The sequence below is a fragment of the Emys orbicularis genome, chromosome 4 (genome assembly GCF_028017835.1).
Source record: "Emys orbicularis isolate rEmyOrb1 chromosome 4, rEmyOrb1.hap1, whole genome shotgun sequence".
Taxonomy (NCBI): Eukaryota; Metazoa; Chordata; order Testudines; family Emydidae; genus Emys; species Emys orbicularis.
In genome coordinates this window covers 84,619,471-84,643,586 of record NC_088686.1, presented here as the reverse complement: position 1 = coordinate 84,643,586, position 24,116 = coordinate 84,619,471, and the positions used below count along the sequence as shown (strand labels likewise).

The 24,116-nt window shown below is 45.2% G+C and overlaps 1 protein-coding gene across 1 annotated transcript in view; it reads left to right on the top strand.

Moving 5' to 3' along the window:
- The window catches only part of CAPRIN1 (cell cycle associated protein 1), an 82,317-nt gene that overhangs the window by 44,445 nt on the left and 13,756 nt on the right, over nt 1-24,116 (top strand). Inside the window, exons 10-14 of the mRNA XM_065402379.1 lie at nt 11,153-11,308; nt 11,712-11,820; nt 15,396-15,457; nt 16,818-16,928; nt 20,136-20,285. Coding sequence (XP_065258451.1) covers nt 11,153-11,308; nt 11,712-11,820; nt 15,396-15,457; nt 16,818-16,928; nt 20,136-20,285 — 588 coding nt within the window. The remainder of the gene's footprint in view (nt 1-11,152; nt 11,309-11,711; nt 11,821-15,395; nt 15,458-16,817; nt 16,929-20,135; nt 20,286-24,116) is intronic.

Genomic DNA, 24,116 nt, shown 5'->3' with positions numbered 1-24,116 from the left:
TTTATTATCTACATATTTAAACCCACCACTGTACTATAACAGGGGCTCTTTACACACATTTTCATGTATTGGAGAGAATAGTTATCCACTGTCTTATTTCATAACTTCTTGATTGGTGGATTGGACATGAACTTATTCCATCCATTAGGAAGATATATATATAAACAAAAAGTAATCTTTCAGTGTATGACTGGATTAGTGCTTGGTTCAGCTTAATCTCCTGTAGAAGCAAGTTCCAGAGCTCCTACCTTCCAAGAATATTTTTTTTCCCTTTGACTCCATGTGGTGTCTTCCTGGCTCTTTCAGCCTTGAGATAGAGTAACTGCCTGTCATTCAGGATTTCTTGGAGAAGAGGAGCCATCTTGATATCTGCTCTGCCAGATATAACGAGTCCATCAGAAATTCATGATCCACAGATTTATTCATGGCCTTCAGAACGAACAGTACTTGGAATGGATGTGAGACACCAGTCTATAGTGAGAAGATTTTCCATTTGTATAACTGTGCTGCTGACTGCCATATTCTGATGCTTAAATCCCATTCCTTGACTAAAAAACTCCCACCTATATTAAAATTAGGGCTGTCAAGCGATTAATCTGTTTAGTCGCACGATTAGACAATAATAGAATACCACTTATTTAATTTTTTTGGGGTGTTCTCTACATTTTCAAATATTGATTCAGTTACAACACAGAATACAAAGTGTACAGTGCTTATGTTCATTTTTGATTACAAGTATTTGCACTGTAAAAAAGCAAAAAAGAAATTGTATTTTTCAGTTCACCTAATACAAGTACTGTGGTGCAATCTCTTTATCATGCAAGTTGAACTTAGAAATGTAGAACTATATACAAAAATACATTGTTTTATTTTTGAATGCAGTTCAATACTTTGGAGCCTGCAAGTCCACTCAGTCCGACTTCTTGTTCAGCCAATCGCTCAGACAAACAAGTTGGTTTACATTTGCAGGATATAATGCTGTCTGCTTCTTGTATACAGTGTCACCTGAAAGTGAGAACAGGTGTTCACATGGCACTGTTTTAGCTGGCGTCGCAAGATATTTATGGGCCAGATGCGCTAAAGATTCATATGTCCCTTCATCTTCAACCACCATTCCAGAGGACATGCGTCCATGCTGATGATGGGTTCTGCTTGATATCAATCCAAAGCAGTGCGGACCAACGCATCTTCATTTTTATTATCTGAGTCAGATGGATGCAACCAGCAGAAAGTTGATTTTCTCTTTTGGTGGTTCGGGTTCTGTAGTTTCTGTATCGGAGTGTTGCTCTTTTAAGACTTCTGAAAGCATGCTCCACACCTCGTCCCTCTCAGATTTTGAAAGGCACTTCAGATTCTTAAATCAAGTTGGGTCGAGTGCTGTAGCTATCTTTAGAAATCTCACATTGGTACCTTAGCGTTGTCAAAATCTGCAGTGAAAGTGTTCTTAAAATGAACTTGTGCTGGGTCATCATCTGAGACTGCTATAATATGAAATATTTGGCAGAATGTGGGTAAAAGAGGGCAGGAGACATATTATTCTCTCCCCCCCAAGGAGAGCAGGAGACATATTAATTCCACCCCTCCCCCCCAAGGAGTTCAGTTACAAATTTAATTAACACACATTTTTTAACAAGCGTCATCAGCATGGAAGCATGTCCTCTGGAATGGTGGCCAAAGCATGAAGGGGCATATGAATGTTTAGCATACCTGGCACATAAATACCTTGCAATGCCAGCTACAAATGTGCCATGCAAATGCCTGTTATCGCTTTCTGGTGACATTGTAAATACAGCATTATCTCCTGTAAATGTAAACAAACTTGTTCGTCTTAGCCATTGGCTGAACAAGATGTAGGACTGATTGGACTTGTAGGCTCTAAAACAGGGGTCTCAAACTCAATTTACCTTAGGGCCGGTGCCAGTCCTCAAATCCTCCCAGACAGCCAATAATGTCACTCATGCTGCCCAGAGCCTGCCCCCAGTCTTCATAACTGTGTGTTTTTTTTCTTCAGTAGAGACTAGCATACAAAGCCTTTTCCTCAGAGAAGTTCACAAAGAATAGCCCTCTTTTTAAAGTGGCCATCATCTCCCAATGTACTCCATGGGACAGAGGTCACAGCTTCTCTTAGCGAAGATTGCCACTACTATGCAATGGGAATTAAACCATTCTATCTTCAGGGAAGATGCCAGCCCCTTTGCTGTCAGAAGTGAGCATCCATCTTAACTGAGGGCAGCCTGTGGCTTTGGTTGTATTGAGAACAGTTGATGATTTGAAAGGAGGCAATTCATGAGTTTCTCTGAAGGAGAAATGTTCACTTCTGAAGGAAACGGGGTGGTGGTGGAAATGACCGGGATTTTAAATTCTCTTTAAAAACCTTCATTACAAAGATATACTCAAGATTTACCGCCTGCAAATTTTTTATGGCTTAAAAAATTACAGTGCCTGAGCTAAGGGAATTTAGCTTAGGTATTAGGCAAATTCCTAACTGAGGATAGGTAAGCACTACAACAGGTTACGTAGGGCTGCAGAGGCTTTAAGAAACAGGTTGGAAAAGCATCTGACAGGGTTGGTGGTAGACATACTTTGTCCTGCCTCATCGCGGGGGGCTAGATGACTTCTTGAGGTTCTCTCCAGCTCTGCTTTTGTCTGATCTGATTCAGTGTGCTACATTTCTTAAAAGATGCAGTTATAAATTTCATGCAAAAACCGTCCAATTTTTATAAATTTACTCAAAACTGCTTAGGTTGGATGTTTTTAATAGTCAATTCCAAACCATGATTTTTTAGCTGTATAGCCTCGTTATATTAAGCCAATAGCTGCTAACCAAGTTTTGTGTCCGCTTTTAAAAAAGCAGAATCAATTATTGTCAAAGCTTTGTACCAACATCTAAGCGAGGGGGAATCCACACTTGCAATCTTATAAATATTTTCAAAACGTATTTTACAATTTAACTTCCATTCTCCAAACAATCTTTCTATTTTATTTCACACTGATCCACTACATAATTGGCATTTTGGGGATTGTACAATGCAAAAATGTAGAATTGGGCCTTATAAAGTGAGAGGGAATTAAATGTAGTGTAATCTTTTCAGGAGACTTAAAAAACTGACAGCCTCACTTTGGGCAATGCTTCTTAGATGGTGTTAAATCATATGTACTTATAATGGAAATTTTCAAATGGTCTCCTTTGGATGGCCAATTGTGTGCACTTGGACATGGGGAATTTTAAACCAAAATGTGGTTGAAAGTTGATGGGTTTTTAAATTTATTCTTGGTGCTGGGTGTTCAGTTCAGCTGGGTTCCTAGCCACTAGGATTTTCAAAACTTAATTACTGTGTGATGCTGTGCTCTCTGGGAGCTGCTGTTCTGTTTCTGAATGCCACACTTCCCTCCATCCTTTGCTCCACGGTCTCTCAAGACATCTAGAAGTTTGACATCACATTCAGTGGGTACCTTTTGGAAAACATAACATCACCAGTCCCACAAAATCGGTGCTACGTCTGGGTTTTTTGGGGAAGTGGAAATCGGTCATTGTTTTTAAAGTGGTATTAAACTAACTTCACGTATCTGTGCTCAAATTTTGCAGAAGAGGAATACAAGTCAGGAATATCTGTACACTAATCAATGCTTCCAAAACATTGGGCAGGCACAAATAGCCATATCCATCTCTGGAAATGCCTGCTAGGTGCAGAATATCATATGTGAACTAATAATTCACATAAACTAATGAATTGTAGACACCTAGTGGTAGTGAAGTAAGACTATTTTTTGACACCATCGGAAAGTAGCTCATCTAACAGGATTTGAGGGTGAGACAAAAGGAACCCAGCTATGAAGGCACAGAAATTAATACTGTAATCATAGAATTTCCCCCTCCTAGAGCATGATTGAGTATTAGCCATCACAACTATGAACAGTCTTTGTCTTAGACAATCAGGTGTTAATTTTTTTTTTTTTTTGGTCCTATAAACTGCATTTTTCCCTTGATTCCCCTCAAGCATGTGCACCATTTACAATGACCAGTACAGCTAGTTTTCAAAGGCATTTCTGCATAATCTGGTGTTGGGTCTGCTTGAAACTGGTCTGTAACCCTTTAGATCTTGGCATCTAAGAAGTCCTAGATACAGAGGCTCTGGACAGATTACCAGTAATGATCCCAATTAATATTTGAAAGGGCCACCACTCTTCTTGGCTTCTGGGGATCAGCAGGGAATGTTCTCAAGTTTGGACACTGTTACGAGCCTCTTCTGAGCCTTAACCTCTCTTGCCTGCCATCTCCTGCTGCTCAGTTATTTCATGCCTGAATGTAGTCATATGCTATAATGCAGTCTGTCCTGTTACTGTGACCCACCCCCCTTGAGACGCTAATGTGTAAAGAATCCCACTGTTCTTTTTCTCCAAATGTTGTGGCAGAGATCCTTTACTCTATACTGTTTGTTTTCAGGGTATACAGGTTGCAGAGCAGACTTAAGAGACTACTGCTTGACATCTTAACTTGCATCTCCAGGCTTAATCATGCCTCTGGGCCTATCTCAGAATACTGTTTGGGCACCCATTCTTTCTAGACCATGCTGCCTGAGACCAGAGGTCACTACATTCTCAGGCAATTTATGTAGGATAACATCTGGTTACTTAAGTCCCTACAAAGCTGTTCAGGCCTACCTAAGATTTAGAACCCCTATTGAAACAGACTATAAGGGCATGTCTACACTTGGACATTTACCAAAATAGATATTCCTGAATAATATTCAGAAATAACTCCCGGTGTGGAACTCACTTATTGTAGAATTGAATGCCTTTTTCTGCTTTAGTTTAGTGGATTAAGTTAAATTGGAAAAAGGCACTCTTGATTTCAGAATAAGGCCCCGTCTACACTGGCAAGTTTGTGTGCAGTAAAGCAGCTTTGAGCGCTGTAACTCCCAAGGTGTACACACTGCCAATCCATTTAGAGCACAGAAACTGGGCAGATGCAGCGCTCTAAAAAAACCACCCCGACGAAAGGTGTAGAGCTTTCTGCGCCGGGGCTACAGCGCTGCGGAGCCAGTGTAGACACTGTGGTGATTACAGCACTGCAGTTGGCCTCCGGGAAGTTTCCCCACAATGCCTGTGCTCACCTTTCTGGCTATCGGTTTGAACTCTACTACCCTGCCCTCAGGTGACCAACAGTCAGTCCCACCCTGTACATTCCTTTGCAAATTTGAAAGTCCCCTTCCTGTTTGCTCGGTGATACATGCATTAGTCTCAGTGCATCTTTCCAAGTGGCCATGCCTGCTCCACGCACCAGGCGATCCCCCGCTTGGAGCAGTGCCGAGCTGCTGGACCTCATTGGCATTTGGGGAGAGGAGGCAGTGCAGTCACAGCTGCGCTCCAGCTGTCGGAATTATGATGCCTATGGACAGATTTCTAGATGCATGATAGAGTGCAGGGTCAAAGTGAAGGAGCTGCAGAACGCCTACCAAAGGCACAGGAGTTAAACCACCTCTCCGGTGCTGCGTCCACGAGCTGCGGGCTCTACAAATACCTGGATGCGATACTCGGTGGCGACCCCACCTCCACTGCGAAGGACCCTGTGGATACTTTGTTGGCTTGTGTGCCAGTCAAGAGTGGACCGAGCCAGGAGGAGGCAATCTTGGACGAAGAGGGGGAGGGGGACCCAGAGACAGAGGATGACTCGGAGGCCAGAGATGCATGCAGTCAGGAGCTCTTTTCTACCCCGGAGGAGCCTACCCAGTTACAGCAGTCAGAGCTTGGCAAAACACAAACAGGAGAGGAGGCCCCTGGTAAGTGGATCTGATTTTGGGAATTGCTGAAGCGAGTTGTTGGGGGCAGGAGGGTTTCAGAAAGCAGGCTTGTCTCCCACCTCATGCCTAGCCTGAGCAGTGGAACAGGCTGTTGATACACTCCCTCACTTCATAGGAATCTCCCTCAGATCTCCAGGAAACTCTTGTGGAGGTACTGGGCAATCCGCTGCTGCAGGTTCCTCGGCAGAGCTGCTTTGTTTCTTGCCCCATAAACGGTAACTTTCCCGTGCTACTTTGCCGTGACTGGTGCAGGGATCATTGCTGCACACAGGCTAGCCGCATTGGAGCCAGGGCGGAAGCCGCAGGCTTGGAGAAGACCCTCCCTTGATTCCCTGCTCACCCTCAGCAGCGAGATATCTTCCATAATGATCACTTCCTGTGGAAAGTGTGGGGATAGGAATGATTATCAGGCCCACCTTACAGGGTTGGCTCTCCCCAAGTGCCCAAGAGCCACGTGGCCAGTGTACAGCATGGTCCGGGAACAGTGATTTACCCTGCCCCTGCGGCTACTCACCGTTTTGGGGGTCTTGTGGTTCATGTGTGCTTGCCTGGGGTCAGCCAGTTAGTGACAGGTGTGAGAGTACTGGCTGTATTTTAAAGCACTGAAACAGTGTTGTCTGTGTTGCAAACAACACTGCTTCTGTAAAATGTTGCATTTAAACGTCTGTAAAATGTTGCATTTAAACGTCGCAGAGATGACCTTGAGAGCACAGCCTCCCTCTTTGTTATCGGCGGCAGAACGACTGTACAGAATTAGAAAGCATCCAAGAAGAACTAAGGAGGACTTTATTCATGAGGTTATGATGCACTTCGCCGCTGAGAAAAAAGAATTGAAGGAGTGGCAGGACAGCAAGAAGAGGGACCGAAAGGAGAAGGCGACACACCAGAAAGAAGCCACAGAGTGGCTCTTAACAGTTATGGAGCGCCAAGCGGACACCCTCCAGGAGATACCAGCTCTTCAAACCAAGCAGCTCCATGCCCGCCCGCCCTCCACTGCAGCTGCTGTCGCAAAACTCATTCCCATGTGCCTCCCCACACCGCCAACTCGCTCTTACCAACCTCCTGGCTCCACTCTCTACCCGCAGCATTCCATTCCTCACAGTCCAGCACTCATCCCTCTGCAGTTTGGCCCTGCTGACGTACAGCACCCACTGCATCATACTCCAAAGGAGAAGGTTGGGTATAATCCCTGGACATACACAAATCTGTAGCAATCCGGGACCCCTCCTCATCTTGAGACCTTCATTCCCTTCCTCCATCCCCCTCCCTGCTGATGATTTTTTTCATTTGACTCTCTCCTCTGGTTGTTGTCTTTCAATAAAATAGTTTGTTTGAAAGCAATCTTTATTCTATTAAGTGAAAGCAAAAAGCACTTCAAAGCAACATACAGTTATGTTAAGGCCCCTTCTTGCATCATGTGCACCAGTCACCACCTAGCATTACAAGGACTGCACTCCCAAGCATAGCAACAAATATTAGTGGCTTTCAGCTTCAAATTGCTGTCTCAAAGCATCCCTGATCCTTATGGCCCCGCACTGTGTCCCTCTAATAGCCCTGGTCTCTGGCTGTTCAAATTCAGCCTCCAGACGCTGAGCCTCTGCGGTCCAGCCCTGAGTGAAGCTTTCACCCTTCCCTTCACAAATATTATGGAGCGTACAGCACGCGACTGTAAGCACAGGAATATTGTTATCGGCCATGTCCAGCTTCCAATACAGGCATCGCCAGCAGGCTTTTAAATGGCCAAACGCACACTCCACAGTCATTCTGCACTTGCTCAGCCTGTTGTTGAACTGCTCCTTGCTGCTGTCAAGTTGCCCCGTGTATGGCTTCATGAGCCATGGCATTAAGGGGTAGGTGGGGTTTCCCAGGATCACAGTGGTTGTTTCGACTTCCCCCTATGGTGATCTTCTGGTCCGGGAAGAAAGTTCCTGCTTGCAGCTTCTTGAACAGGCCAGTGTTCCAAAAGATGCGTGCATCATGCATCTTTCCAGACCAGCCTGCGTTAATGTCTGTGACGCCATTAAAGTCATTGCGGAGAAACTAAATGGATTCTTTGCTTCAGTCTTCACGGCTGAGGATGTTAGGGAGATTCCCAAACCTGAGCTGGCTTTTGTAGGTGACAAATCTGAGGAACTGTCACAGATTGAAGTATCACTAGAGGAGGTTTTGGAATTAATTGATAAACTCAACATTAACAAGTCACCGGGACCAGATGGCATTCACCCAAGAGTTCTGAAAGAACTCAAATGTGAAGTTGCGGAACTATTAACTAAGGTTTGTAACCTGTCCTTTAAATCGGCTTCGGTACCCAATGACTGGAAGTTAGCTAATGTAACGCCAATATTTAAAAAGGGCTCTAGGGGTGATCCCGGCAATTACAGACCGGTAAGTCTAACGTCGGTACCGGGCAAATTAGTTGAAACAATAGTAAAGAACAAAATTGTCAGACACATAGAAAAACATAAACTCTTGAGCAATAGTCAACATGGTTTCTGTAAAGGGAAATCGTGTCTTACTAATCTATTAGAGTTCTTTGAAGGGGTCAACAAACATGTGGACAAGGGGGATCCGGTGGACATAGTGTACTTAGATTTCCAGAAAGCCTTTGACAAGGTCCCTCACCAAAGGCTCTTACGTAAATTAAGCTGTCATGGGATAAAAGGGAAGGTCCTTTCATGGATTGAGAACTGGTTAAAGGACAGGGAACAAAGGGTAGGAATTAATGGTAAATTCTCAGAATGGAGAGGGGTAACTAGTGGTGTTCCCCAAGGGTCAGTCCTAGGACCTATCCTATTCAATTTATTCATAAATGATCTGGAGAAAGGGGTAAACAGTGAGGTGGCAAAGTTTGCAGATGATACTAAACTACTCAAGATAGTTAAGACCAAAGCAGATTGTGAAGAACTTCAAAAAGATCTCACAAAACTAAGTGATTGGGCAACAAAATGGCAAATGAAATTTAATGTGGATAAATGTAAAGTAATGCACATTGGAAAAAATAACCCCAACTATACATACAACATGATGGGGGCTAATTTAGCTACAACGAGTCAGGAAAAAGATCTTGGCGTCATCGTGGATAGTTCTCTAAAGATGTCCACGCAGTGTGCAGAGGCGGTCAAAAAAGCGAACAGGATGTTAGGAATCATTAAAAAGGGGATAGAGAATAAGACTGAGAATATATTATTGCCCTTATATAAATCCATGGTTCGCCCACATCTCGAATACTGTGTACAGATGTGGTCTCCTCACCTCAAAAAAGATATTCTAGCACTAGAAAAGGTTCAGAAAAGAGCAACTAAAATGATTAAGGGTGGGACATGATAGAGGTATATAAAATCATGAGTGATGTTGAGAAAGTGGATAAGGAAAAGTTATTTACTTATTCCCATAATACAAGAACTAGGGGTCACCAAAAGAAATTAATAGGCAGCAGGTTTAAAACAAATAAAAGGAAGTTCTTCTTCACGCAGCGCACAGTCAACTTGTGGAACTCCTTACCTGAGGAGGTTGTGAAGGCTAGGACTATAACAATGTTTAAAAGGGGACTGGATAAATTCATGGTGGCTAAGTCCATAAATGGCTATTAGCCAGGATGGGTAAGAATGGTGTCCCTAGCCTCTGTTCGTCAGAGGATGGAGATGGATGGCAGGAGAGAGATCACTTGATCATTGCCTGTTAGGTTCACTCCCTCTGGGGCACCTGGCATTGGCCACTGTCGGTAGACAGATACTGGGCTAGATGGACCTTTGGTCTGACCCAGTACGGCCTTTCTTATGTTCTTATGTTCTTATGCCCACGGTAATCCACAAGCACCTGGAGAACCATTGAGAAATACCCCTTGCAATTAATGTACTCGGTGGCTAGGTGGTCCGATGCCAGAATTGGAATGTGTGCCATCGATCACGACTCCGCAGTTAGGGAAGCCCATTTGTGCAAAGCCAGCCACAATGTCACGCGCGTTGTCCAGAGTCACGGTCTTTTGGAACAGGATGTGATTAATAGCCCTGCACGCTTCCATCAACACAACTCCAATGGTTGACTTTCCCACTCCGAACTGGTTAGCAACTGATCAGTAGCAGTCTGGAGTAGCCAACTTCCACGGTGCAATCGCCACGCGCTTCTCCAGTGACAGGGCAGCTCTCATTTTTGTGTCCTTGCACTGAAAGGCTGGGGCGAGCTCATGACATAGTCCCATGAATGTGGCTTTCCTCGTCCGAAAGTTCTGCAGCCTCTGCTCATCATCCCAGACATGCTTGACGATGTGATCCCACAACTCAGTGCTTGTTTTCTGAGCCCAAAAGCGACGTTCAGCTGTCATCAGCACCTCTGTGAATGCCACAAGCAATCTCATGTCGTAGCTACTACGTGTGGCGAGATCAATGTCGCACTCCTCTTGCCTTTGTAGTTTCAAGGAATAACTCCACTGCCACTCGTGACGTGTTGGTCAGTGCAAACCGCATACTGGTCAACAGCTTGGGATCCATTCCTGCTGTTGGAAAGAGGCAGGGCAGAGTGCGCAGTACACAAACTGTTGAAAGATGGTGCCAAATGCAGACGGAAGCACAGGGATTGCTGGGATGCGAAGCAATGAATCGCAGGACATTGGGACAGGACCCAGGATGCCCCGCGACCGCTTTTGCCTTCCCACAAGTCTTAGCAGCAAAAGAGAAAGAGGTGCTCTGTGGGATAGCTGCCCATAGTGTTCCGCTCTGAATAGTGTCATTAATGTGAACATGCTGTTGTGCAGGCAGCTGTCAGTGTGAACACACAACAGCGGTTTTCCTTCGGCGCTCTCTGAGCGGCATTGTAACTGCCAGCACTTTAACTTTGCAAGTGTAGACGTGCTCTAAGTGTGCCCACATGGGGAGTTATACTGGAATAACTATTTTTGTAAACTTCCAAGTGTAGACACTTCCTTAGTCTCATTGGTAGAGAAATAAACAATTGATTTTGCATTTCACCTGTCAAAAACAATGCACCACAATCGTGGGTGGATGGATACTGAATAATTGAAGTAATTGCAGTGGTGGCTAAACCTTTTGTCACAGCAGCATTCTTTGAGCAGTTCATATTTTTGAAAAAAGCAAAGGAAATATATAGGAAAAATAAGGCATTAAACCTCCTTCTAGGAAATCTACATACTGGTACTAGAGGCCCTTGTGCGGGCATTGTAGAAAGCTACAGTAATACTCTTTTCCAAGAACTTGGAGTTGTTTTGCACTTACTAGTTTGCCAAACCTTTGTCATTAAAGTTCCAAGTTTTTACTCTTTTTGATAAATTGCTTCTGATATTGTCTCAACCAAATACGTAGATGAAACCCATGAGCCAATTGTTACTTCCTCACTAGGTTGTAAATTCACTCCAGCAACAACCACAAGCTACATCTCCTCCAGTTCCTGAACCCCATGCTCTCACTACTGTGACTCAAGCAGACCCTCTTGTTAGGAAACAGCGAGTACAGGACCTTATGGCACAGATGCAGGGCCCATACAACTTCATGCAGGTATGTAGTTGCTCTGCTGTGGTGAACTGGTTTAAGAGGGACACTAAACTCTTACATTTGTTAGTAATGCCTCAGTTATATAAAGTAAAAATAATAAAGCCATCAAAGTAGTAAAGAGCAGGTTACCTGCTTGTCTTTTGTACTTTATTCTGTTTGCCTGTGAAAACAAGCTGCCATAGTTACATTATCTTCTCTTCAGTGTATACTTCATAGTTGGGAGGTAAGTTCTATAATTTTGGGGTTGTGAATGGTGTAGGAGAATCCTTGCAATCTTAGTTGATTTTAAATATATTGATATTCCTATTTTTCATGTTTTAAAAAAAAGACCAAATCCTTGATCATAACAATATAATTTAATACATTTTTAAAAGCATGCTTGAATCCTGTTGAATTATTCTATTAGGATTCCATGTTGGAGTTTGAGAATCAGGCTCTTGATCCTGCCATCGTATCAGCACAGCCCATGAATCCAGCACAAAACTTGGATATGCCTCAGATGGTTTGCCCTCCAGGTTTGTAATGGTAAATCATAAAACTGCATCTTGGGGAAGGTTTGCAAAATTAACTTGATTTCAGGCATTCCTAACCTTGTTATCTCTAAGCTTAAACCCACTTGGTGTTCAGTGAGGTCATTATGTGATTTTCATGGAATATAGCTGTGCTGTGGAGCACTTCGTAGACATCTAGTAGTCTGTTGCTCTGATTTTCATTTGTGGCATTGGTGTATAAATTATTGCCCAAAATCTCTGGTAATTGGGTGTCCTTTCAATTATTTGAACACAAGACCAAGCACTTGGCTTGTGAAGGACGTGATGTCATTGTGCTGTAGACTAATATTTCCGGATTTAGTGGATAATTCTGACCTTAATCTCTGTGCCTCAGTTCCCTTTCTGTAAAATTCAGATAATACTCCCTCATCTCACAGGGGTAGTCAAAAAATACTTGAGTCACTCAGACACTATAGTGATGAACACCATAGAAAAGCCCATGAGAAAATTAATAATTGTTTTCAGAGCAGGGTTTGATCAGCCTGCAGTAAATAAGACATGGGGTCACTCATTAAACAATAAGGAGAAAACAAAACATTGAATAACTGCTCATTTAAGTGAGTACTATCCATTCTGTGCTCTGAATGAGTCAGGAATCCTGGGGCGGGAGGGGGGGGGTGAATAGTTTGCGACCATGTAATTAAAGACACTATCATGTATATGCACAAGGGGGCTGAATTACGGTCGCACAGGCAACATTAATTCTGACGTTGCCTAACTTTTTTGAGTGCTTAACTTTAGGGCTGTCAAGCAATTTAAAAAAGTAATTGCGATTAAACAATAATAGAATACCATTTATTTACATTTTTTACGTTTTCTACATTTTCAAATATATTGATTCAATTACAACACAGAATACAAAATGTACAGTGCTCACTTTATATTATTTTTATTACAAATATTTGCACTGTCAAAAATAGTATTTTTCAATTCCTAATACAAGTACTGTAGTGCAATCTCTTTATCATGAAAGTTGAACTTACAAATGTAGAACTATGTACAAAAAAAAAACTGCAGTCAAAAATAAAACAATGTAAAACTGTAGAGCCTACAAGTCCACTCAGTCCTACTTCGTGTTCAGCTAATTGTTCAGACAAACCAAGTTTGTTTACATTTGCAGGCGATAACGCTGCCCACTTCTTGTTTACAACGTCACCTGAAAGTGAGAACAGGCATTTGCATGGAACCGTTATAGTCGGCGTCGCAAGATATCTTACAAGCCAGATGCAGTAAAGATTCATATATCCCTTCATGCTTCAACCACCATTCCAGAAGACCTGCATCCATGCTGATGATGGGTTCTGCTCGATAACAATCCAAAGCTGTGCAGATGGCGCATGTTCGTTTTCATCATCCGAGTCAGATGACACCAACAGAAGATTTTTTTCTTTTTTGGTGGTTCGGGTTCTGTAGTTTCCTCATTCTAATGTTGCTCTTTTAAGACTTCTGAGAGCATGCTCCACACCTCGTCCCTCTCAGATATTTTGGAAGGCACTTCAGATTCCTAAACATTGGGTCGAGTGCTGTACCTATTTTTAGAAATCTCACATTGGTACCCTCTTTGCGTTTTTTGAAATCTGCAATGAAAGTGTTCTTTAAATGAACAACATGCTGGGTCATCTGAGACTGGTATAACATGAAATATATGGCAGAATGCGGGTAAAACAGAGCAGAAGACATACAATTCTCCCACAGGGAATTGAGTCACAAATTTAACTAACACATTATTTTTTTAACGAGCATCATCAGCATGGAAGCATGTCCTCTGGAATGGTGGCTGAAGCATGAAGGGGCATATGAATCTTTAGAGCATCTGGTACGTAAATATCTCACGACGCCGACTATAACGGTTCCATGCAAATGCCTGTTCTCACTTTCAGGTGACATTGTAAACAAGAAGTGGGCAGCGTTATCGCCTGCAAATGTAAACAAACTTGGTTTGTCTGAGCAATTAGCTGAACACGAAGTAGGACTGAGTGGACTTGTAGGCTCTACAGTTTTACATTGTTTTATTTTTGACTGCAGTTTTTTTTTTTGTACATAGTTCTACATTTGTAAGTTCAACTTTCATGATAGAGATTGCACTACAGTACTTGTATTAGGTGAATTGAAAAATACTATTTTTTTTGACAGTGCAAATATTTGTAATATAAACAATATAAAGTGATTACTGTATCCTTTGTATTCTGTGTTGGAAATTGAAATCAATATATTTGAAAATGTAGAGAAACATGCACAAATATTACATTTTCATTGTTGTTTAACAGTGCGATTAAAACTGCAATTCATCGCGATTAATTTTTTTAATTGTGTGAGTTAACTGTGATTAATCGACAGCCCTACTTAACTTTGCAACTGTAATGAACATTTAACAGTTGTGTATGTAACTTCCTTATTTTAAAAAAAGCAAACTAAAAAAATCAGAATTCCTTTATGTGACATACTGATCATCATGTGAAGAGTCAACGGTGGGTTTGGAATCTTCTGATCCACTGTTCCAAGCCCGGACATTTAAGCTAACAGAGTAACTAGTAGTTGTAGTTGTTGTTGTTGTAATCCTTTGTGTCAATTAGCACTAGAGAAAATGGGACACTTTGCCAGTGGATTTGAAAGGAATTTGATAGAGGAATGGTGAGACTCAAGAAAAATGTTTTGTCCATTTTAAAAACTCTTGTGGAGCTTTTCTACAAATAGCTTTAGTGCATCATGCTTTGGAGAAGAGACCTGAAATTTGGAAGGGTGTGGCTGTTGTGGCAGGGATATTCCTCTTTCTGTCCTCATGAAAACCCACCCACATCATGCCAACTCATAAGCCTCTGAAAAACTGTGGTTCATGTGCTCAGTAGAGACTTTGATTTTAGCCGCCAAATTCCCCAAAGATTCCATCTGCACTGAGCATGTTCCAGCTCAGAGCTGAGCAGGCCTTTTGCCGCAACTGCAGTTCTAGGCTGCTGCCAGCTATGCCAGGTTTGGACACCTGAAATGTGATCAGGGAGTCTTTCCTGTACTCTCAGTGACTCACTGCTGGGCCCAGGCAGCACGGTGGCGCACACTGCCTGATTCAAATGCAGACAAGGGGGGAAGAATGGGGACAAGGACGTGGGAGGGAGGACTGGCGCTTGAATGGAGTCAGGAGGCATGGGACTGGGACTTGCTAGAAACTGGGACAAGGAGCCAGGGTGAGGAAGAGAGAGGACTCTGATGGGACAGAAGAGGTGAAACCGTCAGAAGAATCTGTACCCACATGGGAACACTCCCCTCCAGAGGCTGGAATGGAACCCAAGAGTCCCTGTCCTTGTTCTCTGCAATGGATGAACCATTTTAGCTGAAATTTCCCCCCCAAAATTCCTCCTGAGACTGACTGACTGACAGCCTGGAAAATTTCAACCCAAAATGTTAGTTTGGCAGAGTTGTAAACAACTTCTCATGGGATGTGTTGGGCAATCTTAGTAAAAGGTAGCGTTGCCGTCCTGCTTATAATTTATACCATGTAAGAAGTCTCATTGTAAAGTTACATAGTAAATTTATTGTATTTCCAGTTCATGCTGAATCTAGACTTTCTCAGCCTAACCAAGTTCCTGTGCAACCAGAAGCTACGCAGGTAAGATCTATCCTCAATAAATCGTTTACTAGATCTTTAATTGGCTTTAGGTTTATTTTAATTGGTGAGGATTGTGTTGGAAGAGGTTAACCATTAGGTGCGTCAGAAATCAAGTTTATTTTTTCTTGTAAGATGTTTTTATATTGTTAGTTTCCACTCCCCTTCAATTTTTGGTGTCTGCGAACTTGATAGTGGCTGAATTTACATTGGAAAAAGCTGATACAAGAATCAGTGACAGTGTAGAGGGTCTCATGACTTTTTTGTTCAGTAGATGCATAAGAGCCCTGGAATGAACGGAAGCTAGCAGGAAGCGTCCCTGCTAGAAGACCGACAAATGCTTCACCATTGAAGATCAACAGGAAGTGCCATGTGGAGTAACAGAGATTGAGAATGTTCATTAGGAGCAACATGCCTTTTAGACTGAACTCTGTGTGGGATATGTGTGGTCTTAGAGTGATTGTCCGCACAAGATTCTGCTGTTGGGGCCATGCCTGTGCCCTGGGTGCATTCATACCCCCCCCCCCCCCCCGAACTTTATATTTTCCAGGGTTTTTTTTACAATGTTAAGTGGTGCTTATGCATTTTCCTCAATGCACTCCCCCCGGTCCAAACCAGTTCTAACAGTAATTCCTCAACCATTTATATATCTAGCAGCTAAACTGCTTCCAGCTTTGCTGTACAGTGGATTAGGGATATGTGATGGTTCAAAAAGGTGACTCTGGCAACCAGTCTTGTGGGCTTCCTCTCAAGAATTGCCATCAAACCTCTGTTGCAAGGCAGCGCGTTTATTTTTCTGTAGGTGGTTTTGGATCATGTTGGTGATGGAAGCAGAACAGTTTTTAAACCAACTTTACTGGTCTGCTTCACCCCGTAACCTGCCATCAGGCCACAAAGCCTGCAAGGAAGTTGAATTAAAATGAGGTAAATTTAGTTAGGGTGGGTTCATGATGACAAACATCACCTCAGTGCCTGCTGCTACACAGTGTTCCTCATCCCTAGTACTCTATATGCTTTCTCTTGTGGTCACCTTAGGCGACATAACAGTAGGAAGAATTTTCATTTAAAACAAAACACACACCTCCAACTGGATTGGACAAAAATATAAATCAACTTGGAACTTCTGTCCAGAGCAGTGGGTGTACACTAGAACAGATCAATTAAAATCGCTTTTCCCCTGTTTCAGCATTTCTAAATTTTAATCAAGTTGTGCATAAGTATATTGCTACTGTGGATATTAGTAAAAATGTTGGGTATCCATAACAAGATTTTTACCACAGGCACAGTTCCTTCCAAAGTTGTAATGTCTCTGGTTTGTAAAACTTGAAGGAGCTTTTGCTAAATCTTAAATTCTTTCTGGCAGGTTCCCTTGGTTTCTTCTACAAGTGAGGGTTACACAGCATCCCAACCCATGTATCAGCCTTCTCATACAACAGAGCAACGGCCACAGAAAGAATCAATTGACCAGATTCAGGCAAGTCCTATTAGAATTTATTTTGCGAGCAATATACTATCTCAATCTGCAGGTGTGAATAAAGGGGTAGTGTATGATGCTTTGAAGATAAAGCTTCATAGTTAAAATATTTGTTTCAGGTGTCGATAGCCTTTTTTATGTTGTAGTAATTATTCTTCTTAGAGTGCTTGCTCATGTTTATTCCAATTAGGTGTGCGCGCGCGCTGTGTGCACGGCTGTCGGAGAATTTTTACCCTAGCAACACCCGGTGGGTCGGCTGTGGAGCCCCCTGGAGTGGCGCCTTCATGGCGCTTGATGTATACCCCAGCTGACCCAGCGCTTCCTCAGTTCCTTCTTACCGCCCGTGATGGTCATTGGAACTGTGGAGTTCTGCTTCGCTGCTCTCCACTCTCCCTAGCATAGTTTATTGTTAGTAGTTTACAGTTAATAATTAATACACCAGACCCTCTCTAGAACTCACGTCTATATAGCACAAATTCGCATATAATGCAGTCGCGGCCATGGATCCCAAATTTAATTACTTTACTTGCAATTCATTTTAATGCGGTCCCGCGCATGGATCCCAAATCTCGCGTTCTAGCGAGGGTCCGGTGTAGTTATAGTTCTTGATATAGTTGGGTTTTTTTCCCCTCCTTCCTGATTTTTCTCTTGGGCTCATGCCCAAAGCTCCAGGATTCAAGCCCTGCGGTTCCTGCTTTAAGCCCATGCCAACGGGAGACCCCCATGACTCTTGCCTGAAGTGTCTGAGGGAGTCTCATCAAGCAGACAAGTGCAGGATCTGCAAAGGGTTTCGTCCCCGGACTAAGAAGGAGCGGGACTTTTGTTTAAAACCGCTCCTCGTGGAGGCGGCTCTTAGCCCTGAGCCTCCTGCGGCATGCCAAGATCCAGCACCAAGCACCTCGGTGCGCAGCATCCCGGCGGCAGTGGAAGGAGCTGCACCATGGTTGGACTCTGAATGAGACCCGCGGCACTGATGCTCCCCAGCACCGCAACCGACTTCACCAGCCCGGCACTGCTTCCATTCTGGCCAGAAGTGGCACCGGAAGCTGGAAAAGGGTGGCCCGCCTCCTCAGAGACCAGCCTCCCTGAAACCGCCCGAGGGCGGGTGCAGGTATACCCTTGCCTCGATGACTGGCTTATCCGGGGCGCACCAGAGAACAGATGCAGTCCCACCTCCACTTGGTCACGGACACGTTTCGTCGGTTAGTGGCAAAATCGACACTAGAACCGACCCAGAGAATAGAATTCATTGGGGTGGTTCTAGACTCCGTGCAGGCACGAGCCCTCCTGCCGGACGCTCGTTTCCAGTCTATTGTGGCCCTCGTCCGGAGCCTTCAGACCTTCCCAACCTCATCGGCAAGAAGCTGCTTGAGTCTTCTCGGCCACATGGCTTCCTGCATGTACGTGACCAGGTACACCAGACTTCGACTACGCCCGTTACAAGCCTGGCTGGCATCAGTCTAGCGTCCTGGCCTCCCTCTGCTGGTGGCTATTTCCTCAGGCAGTATGCGAAGGAGCTCCTTTTCACAGCCTGCAGCCCTCCTTGTCCTTCGTCACGGATGCGTCAGCCCTGGGATGGGGCGCCCACCTCGGTTGGAAGGTTCCTCAAGGGCTTGGACCGTCTCTACCCACAAGATCGACAGCCAGTCCCCACATGGGACCTTAACCTGGTCTTCTCCAGACTTATGGGGCCCCCGTTCAAGCCGCTGGCCGCCTGCTCCCTTCTCTACCTCTCCTGGAAAACGGCTTTCCTGGTTGCTATCACGTCGGCGCAGCGGGTCTCCGAGCTGAGAGCCCTTACCTTGGCACCACCTTACACAATCTTCCATAAAGATAAGGTGCAGCTTCGGCCTCACCTGGCCTTTCTTCCCAAGGTTATATCAGCCAGGACATTTTTCTTCCATTTTTTTTAATCCAAAACCGCACGCCAGTCGCCAGGAACAGCGGCTGCACTCCCTCGATGTCCGTAGGGCCCTTGCCTTCTACATTGAGTGTACGAAGCCGTTTTGGAAGACGACCCAGCTCTTTGTTGCGGTGGCAGACCGGATGAAAGCCCTCCCGGTCTCCTCTCAGCAGATCTCTTCATGGATCACGTCCTGCATCCACGCTTGCTATGATCTGGCTGGTACCGACCCCGCCCCTCACTGCTCATTCCACAAGGGCCCAGGCTTTGTCGTCGGCGTTCCTGGCCCCGATCCAGGAGATCTGCAGAGTCGCGACTTGGTCCTCGGTACGCACTTTCGCTTTGTACTATGCCATTGTCTGCCACGCCAGAGATGACATGGCGTTTGGTAGAGCAGTCCTACAGTCCACGTTGCTTCACTCCGACCCCACTGCCTAGGTAAGGCTTGGGAGTCACCTAATTGGAATCAATATGAGCAAGCACTCGAAGAAGAAAAAATGGTTACTCACCTTTGTAACTGTTGTTCTTCGAGATGCGTTGCTCATATCCATTCCAAACCTGCCCCCTCTTCCCCTCTGTCGGAGTAGCCGGCAAGAAGGAACTGAGGAGACGCTGGGTTGGCTGGGGTATATATCAAGTGCCATGAAGGCACCACTCCAGGGGGCTCCACAGCCGACCCACCGGGTGTTGCTAGGGTAAAAATTCTCCAACAGCCGTGCCTGCGGCACGCGCACACCTAATTGGAATGGATATGAGCAACACATCTCGAAGAACAGTAGTTATAAAGGTGAGTAATTGTTTTTTACAAATGCCTTGACCTTATTTGTGACTTCAAATTTTGTGAAATCTTACATTTTTTGGTAGCAGTTGTTTGAGTTCTGTATATTCAAGACTTAAATTCATTAAATCACCAGCAGCTAGATGCTGATAGAGGTGAGAGGCTAGTACTTTTCAGTGGAGCACCTTGTGGAGAATTTCATTGCACAAGCATGCAGGATGCTAGTTTGGAGGAAGAGGGGCATGTTATTGACCGTGGCTAGTAGGTGTCATATTGGGCACTTGCTTTTCCTCCATTCACTCACTTCTCTGTCCTTCTCTGAGGTTCATGAGAGTGGGAAAACTTTTCTTTTTCATTCATCTAATTGTGCTGTGGAGGGGGGGCTATAGTTTAGTTGAGGTAGAGCCTCCTTCACGTGTCAATAGCAATATTTTTCAGGCCTTGCCTATAATTTGGTATAGGATGACTTGACGTAATCAGTTGCTGTATGAATTATTGCTTAAGTGGTCTTCATTTCAATTGCTAGGCTTCAATGTCTTTGAGCGCAGACCAAACCCCAGCATCGTCACCACTTCCTACTGCACCCCAGCCACAGGTATTCCAGGCTGGGTCTAGCAAACCTTTACATAGCAGTGGAATCAACGTTAATGCAGCTCCATTCCAATCCATGCAAACAGTAAGTACCAAATGAACTTAATGCTAAATCACTTTGTTCTGTTAATCAAATCTTCTGATAGCCATTATTTTGACCCTGGAATGTGTTATATAATTGCACTTAGAATAGGCTCTATTCTTCTTCGAGTGGTTGCACATGTTAATTCCACTGTAGGTGTGTGCGTGCCTAGTGCACAGATGTCAGACTTTTTTCCCTCAGTGGTACCTGTTGGGGTGGCTGGAGTGCCCCCTGTGGCCGCTCGCCACTGTGTGCTAGTATAAGAGGAGCCACCCTCAACTCTTCTCAGTTCCTTCTTACTGACAGTGATTGTTGTCCGTGATTTCAGACTTGTTTATTCAAATACCTTCTTCACGCCTTGTAAATAGTACTCCTGATAGAATTTTGTGCAAAACAATTAAAAATTCTGCACACAATATTTTAAAATTCTTCAAATTTTATTTGTAAATAAATAAAGGTGGAGGCTCCAGCATGGCAGTGGCGAGCACGGGCCACTGGCTGCACGGAGCAGGGAGATCACTCTGCAGGCCGCCCACTCCCCCCCCCTCCTCCTCTCCTTCAGGGACATGGACTTGGCAATGAGGGTGCACCCACCCTGACACAGCGCAAGGGCGAGGCCTGCCTCTCTGTGCCAGGCGCACCAGGTGTGGGCAGGCAGGCTCAGCCTGGCAGGATCCAAGCGTGGAGGGGCTTAGTGTGGGGGGATTCAGGTATGGGCTGTTAAGGTTCTGTGTGGGGCAGTCTGGGTGAGGGCATCTCAGTGGGGATACCGAGGGGGGGAATCTGGATGCACTTGGGGGGTTCCAGGTGCAGGGATAATGGGACTTAGCAGTGGGTCCAGATGAAGGTAGGTGTGGGGGGAAGGGCTCGGCAGGGGGAGTCCGGGTACTGGGGGAGTGGGCCTTGGTTGGGTGGGGGTCTGAGTGCAGCTGGTTGGGGCTCAGTCGGGGGTTCCAGGTGTGGGGGGGCTAGTCAGGGTAGTCCAGGTACATAGGGTGTGGAGTTTGTCATGTTGGGGGTTCTAGTGCGGGCGGGTTGAGCTCACCGGGGGGATGGCCTGGGTTCCAGGGTAGGGCTCCAGATGTAAGGGGGTGGAGCTTGGCTGGGAGCGCCGAGTGCAGGGCGTGAGGCTTGGTGGGGGTTCAGGTGTAGGGGTCTGGGTATGGGAGGGGGTTCAGATACATGAGGGTGGGCGGACGGGGGAGCAGCTCCCCCGACAGTGACCCCTCCCCCTACACTGAGGAGCGATGGGGGCAGGAAGCGAGGGGGTGAGGATGCGGATGCGGAGCTTCCTGTAGCGGGGGAGATTTCTGCGGGGGGGTCTGGCCCGGCCACTTTGTGCTCTTCCCCCAGCTGGGACTGGCCAGGGCGTCCCCCATCCCTAGGGCTGGGTGTGGTGGGGGGCTCTCAGTGTGGGGAGGTGTTTCTGGGTGAAGGCAGGTTAGGCTTGGCAGGGGTTCTGGGTATGGGTGGAGTCTGGATGCACACCAGTTGGATGGGTCTGACCCAGCACCGGCTGGGGCGTCTTCAGGCACTGCCTCTCCACTTCCCCTAGCCCACAGTGATTTACCTCTCCATCGGCTGCTCTGGGTGTCCGAAAAGATGCACCTGTGCTGCTGGGGAGGGGCACGTGACTGCTCTTGAGGCTTCCCTTTGCTTCCCCATCAGAGTGTCATTTTTTTTGGCAGAGAAGCAAAGAAATTTGTGGGGGGCATGAATTCTGCGCCCACACACCTCCTCCAGAAGGCTACAGGGCCCACCAAGATCTCCTGAAAAGAGTGGTCTCAGGTGTTTGGCATCCAGGCAGGAGAGGTATCTCTGCCACCTTGACTGAGATTGCTCTGCCAATCAATGAGGCAGTCATGGAGCTCATCACGACTCTGTGGCAGACACCCTTTTCCCTGGCTCCAACAGCAAAACAGGCTGAGAAGATATTTCACCCCCTCTAAAGGGTATGAATGTTTTTGCAATCACTCCTCCACTTCTCTTGTGGTATCTCAACTGCCAATGCGCAGGAAAGAAAGGGTGAACATATCTCCACTTCAGAGCAAGGACTCAAGAAGACTAGATCTGTTTGGTCACAAACTTTATTCCTTAGGGAGCCTGCAGCTAAGATCTCAAACCAGCAGGCACTCCTGAGTTGATACAATTATTCACACTGGGAGAACATTGCTAAATTCAAGGACAAATTACCAGAGAATTACAAACAAGAGTTCTCTGTAATGGTGGAGGGGGGTAAATTGATTGCCAGAACTGTCCTCCAGGACAGTCTGGATAGTGCAGATTCAGTGGCATGAACCATGGCACCAGCGATTGCTGGGAGAAGGTATTTATTGTTGGTCATCCAAACTGCCTGCCAGAAGTACAACAGCTGGTACAGGACCATCTGTTTGAAGGGCCTACCTATTCTTTGAGAAAATTGATGGCAGGCTTCATAGCCTTAAAGATTCCAGGGCTACACTTAAATCCTGTGACAAAAAGGACGCACCTTTTTGTCACCATAGCTTTGCTCCCCATTTCCAAGATCCGCCTAGGAAAACAGAGAAGGAGCTATAGAAGGCACCCTCCTCTTCAGTGTCAATGAGCTCATCACATCCAGCTGCCCCTTCCAAACAGGCATTTTGATTGGGTAGTTGAGGACATTATTCCAGTCTCCTCACTTCTGTCTGCTCACCCTTTTTTTTGTTTACCAAATGCTTGTCCCGCTTCCTAAGTACTTGGACCCACATAATGTCAGACCGGTGTGCCTTAAGTATGGTGGAACAAAGGTATGCCATCCAGTTTAATACACCCTGCCCCTCTCTATATATACTCCCGCTCCCCCAGTCAGGGACCACTCTGGACCTCCCACTGAAGGGCAGTGTCGAGAATCTCTTTCAGACGGATTGTAGAGAAAGTACCGTTGAGCCTCAGGAGAGAAGGCTTCTATTCCTGTTGTTTCCTGATTACCAAGACAAAGGGAGATCTCATGCCCATCTTAGATCTAAGAGAGTTGAACAAATTCCTGCAGAAAATAAAATCTCACACTGTTCCTAGTGTCAATTATCCCTTCCCTAGAAGAAGGAGACTGGTATGGGGCCCTTGACTTGAGGGACACGTACTTTCATTTTGCAATATGTCCCGACCATTGAAAATTTATCAGGTTAATGCGTGATATTCATCATGATCAGTTCATTGTGCTTCCGTTTGGCTTGGCAGCTGTGGTACCAGCTCATCTTCCAAAATTAGGTATCCATGTCTTCCCATACCTCAGTGACTGGTTGATCCGAGGTCGATCAGAGTCGCAGGTTCTGTCCAGGATATTCACTGCTCTATCCATATTCAATGCTCTGAGGCACTGAATGAATTGAGAAAAATCAATATGGAAGCCTGTACAGACAATAGATTTCAGTGGAGCAATCCTTGACTCCACAAAGCCAGAGCTTTTCTACCACAAACCAAGTTCAAAACTATTTGAGACCTAATAGTTCGAATGAAGGCTTACCTGCTCATAACAGCACGTAAGTGCCTCAGGCTGCTAGGTCATATGGCAGCATGAACCTATGTAGTGCAGCACGCCAAACTGCCATTCAGGAAGCTGCAAACATGGCTAACAACAGTATATGCCCTGAATTGCCACCATTTGGACAAGATGGTTCAAATGCCAGAGCTAGTCGTGTTGTCTGTGGATTGGTGGATAGACCCTCTAAAAATTTGCTTGGAAGTTGGCTTCCTTCCCATGTTGTGAACATGCACTCTAGTCGCGCACACATCGTCTCTAGGTTGGGGGGCTCACATTGGGTCCCCGAAGACACAAGGCCTTTGGTCATAAATGTCAGGGAGTTGAGTAGTACA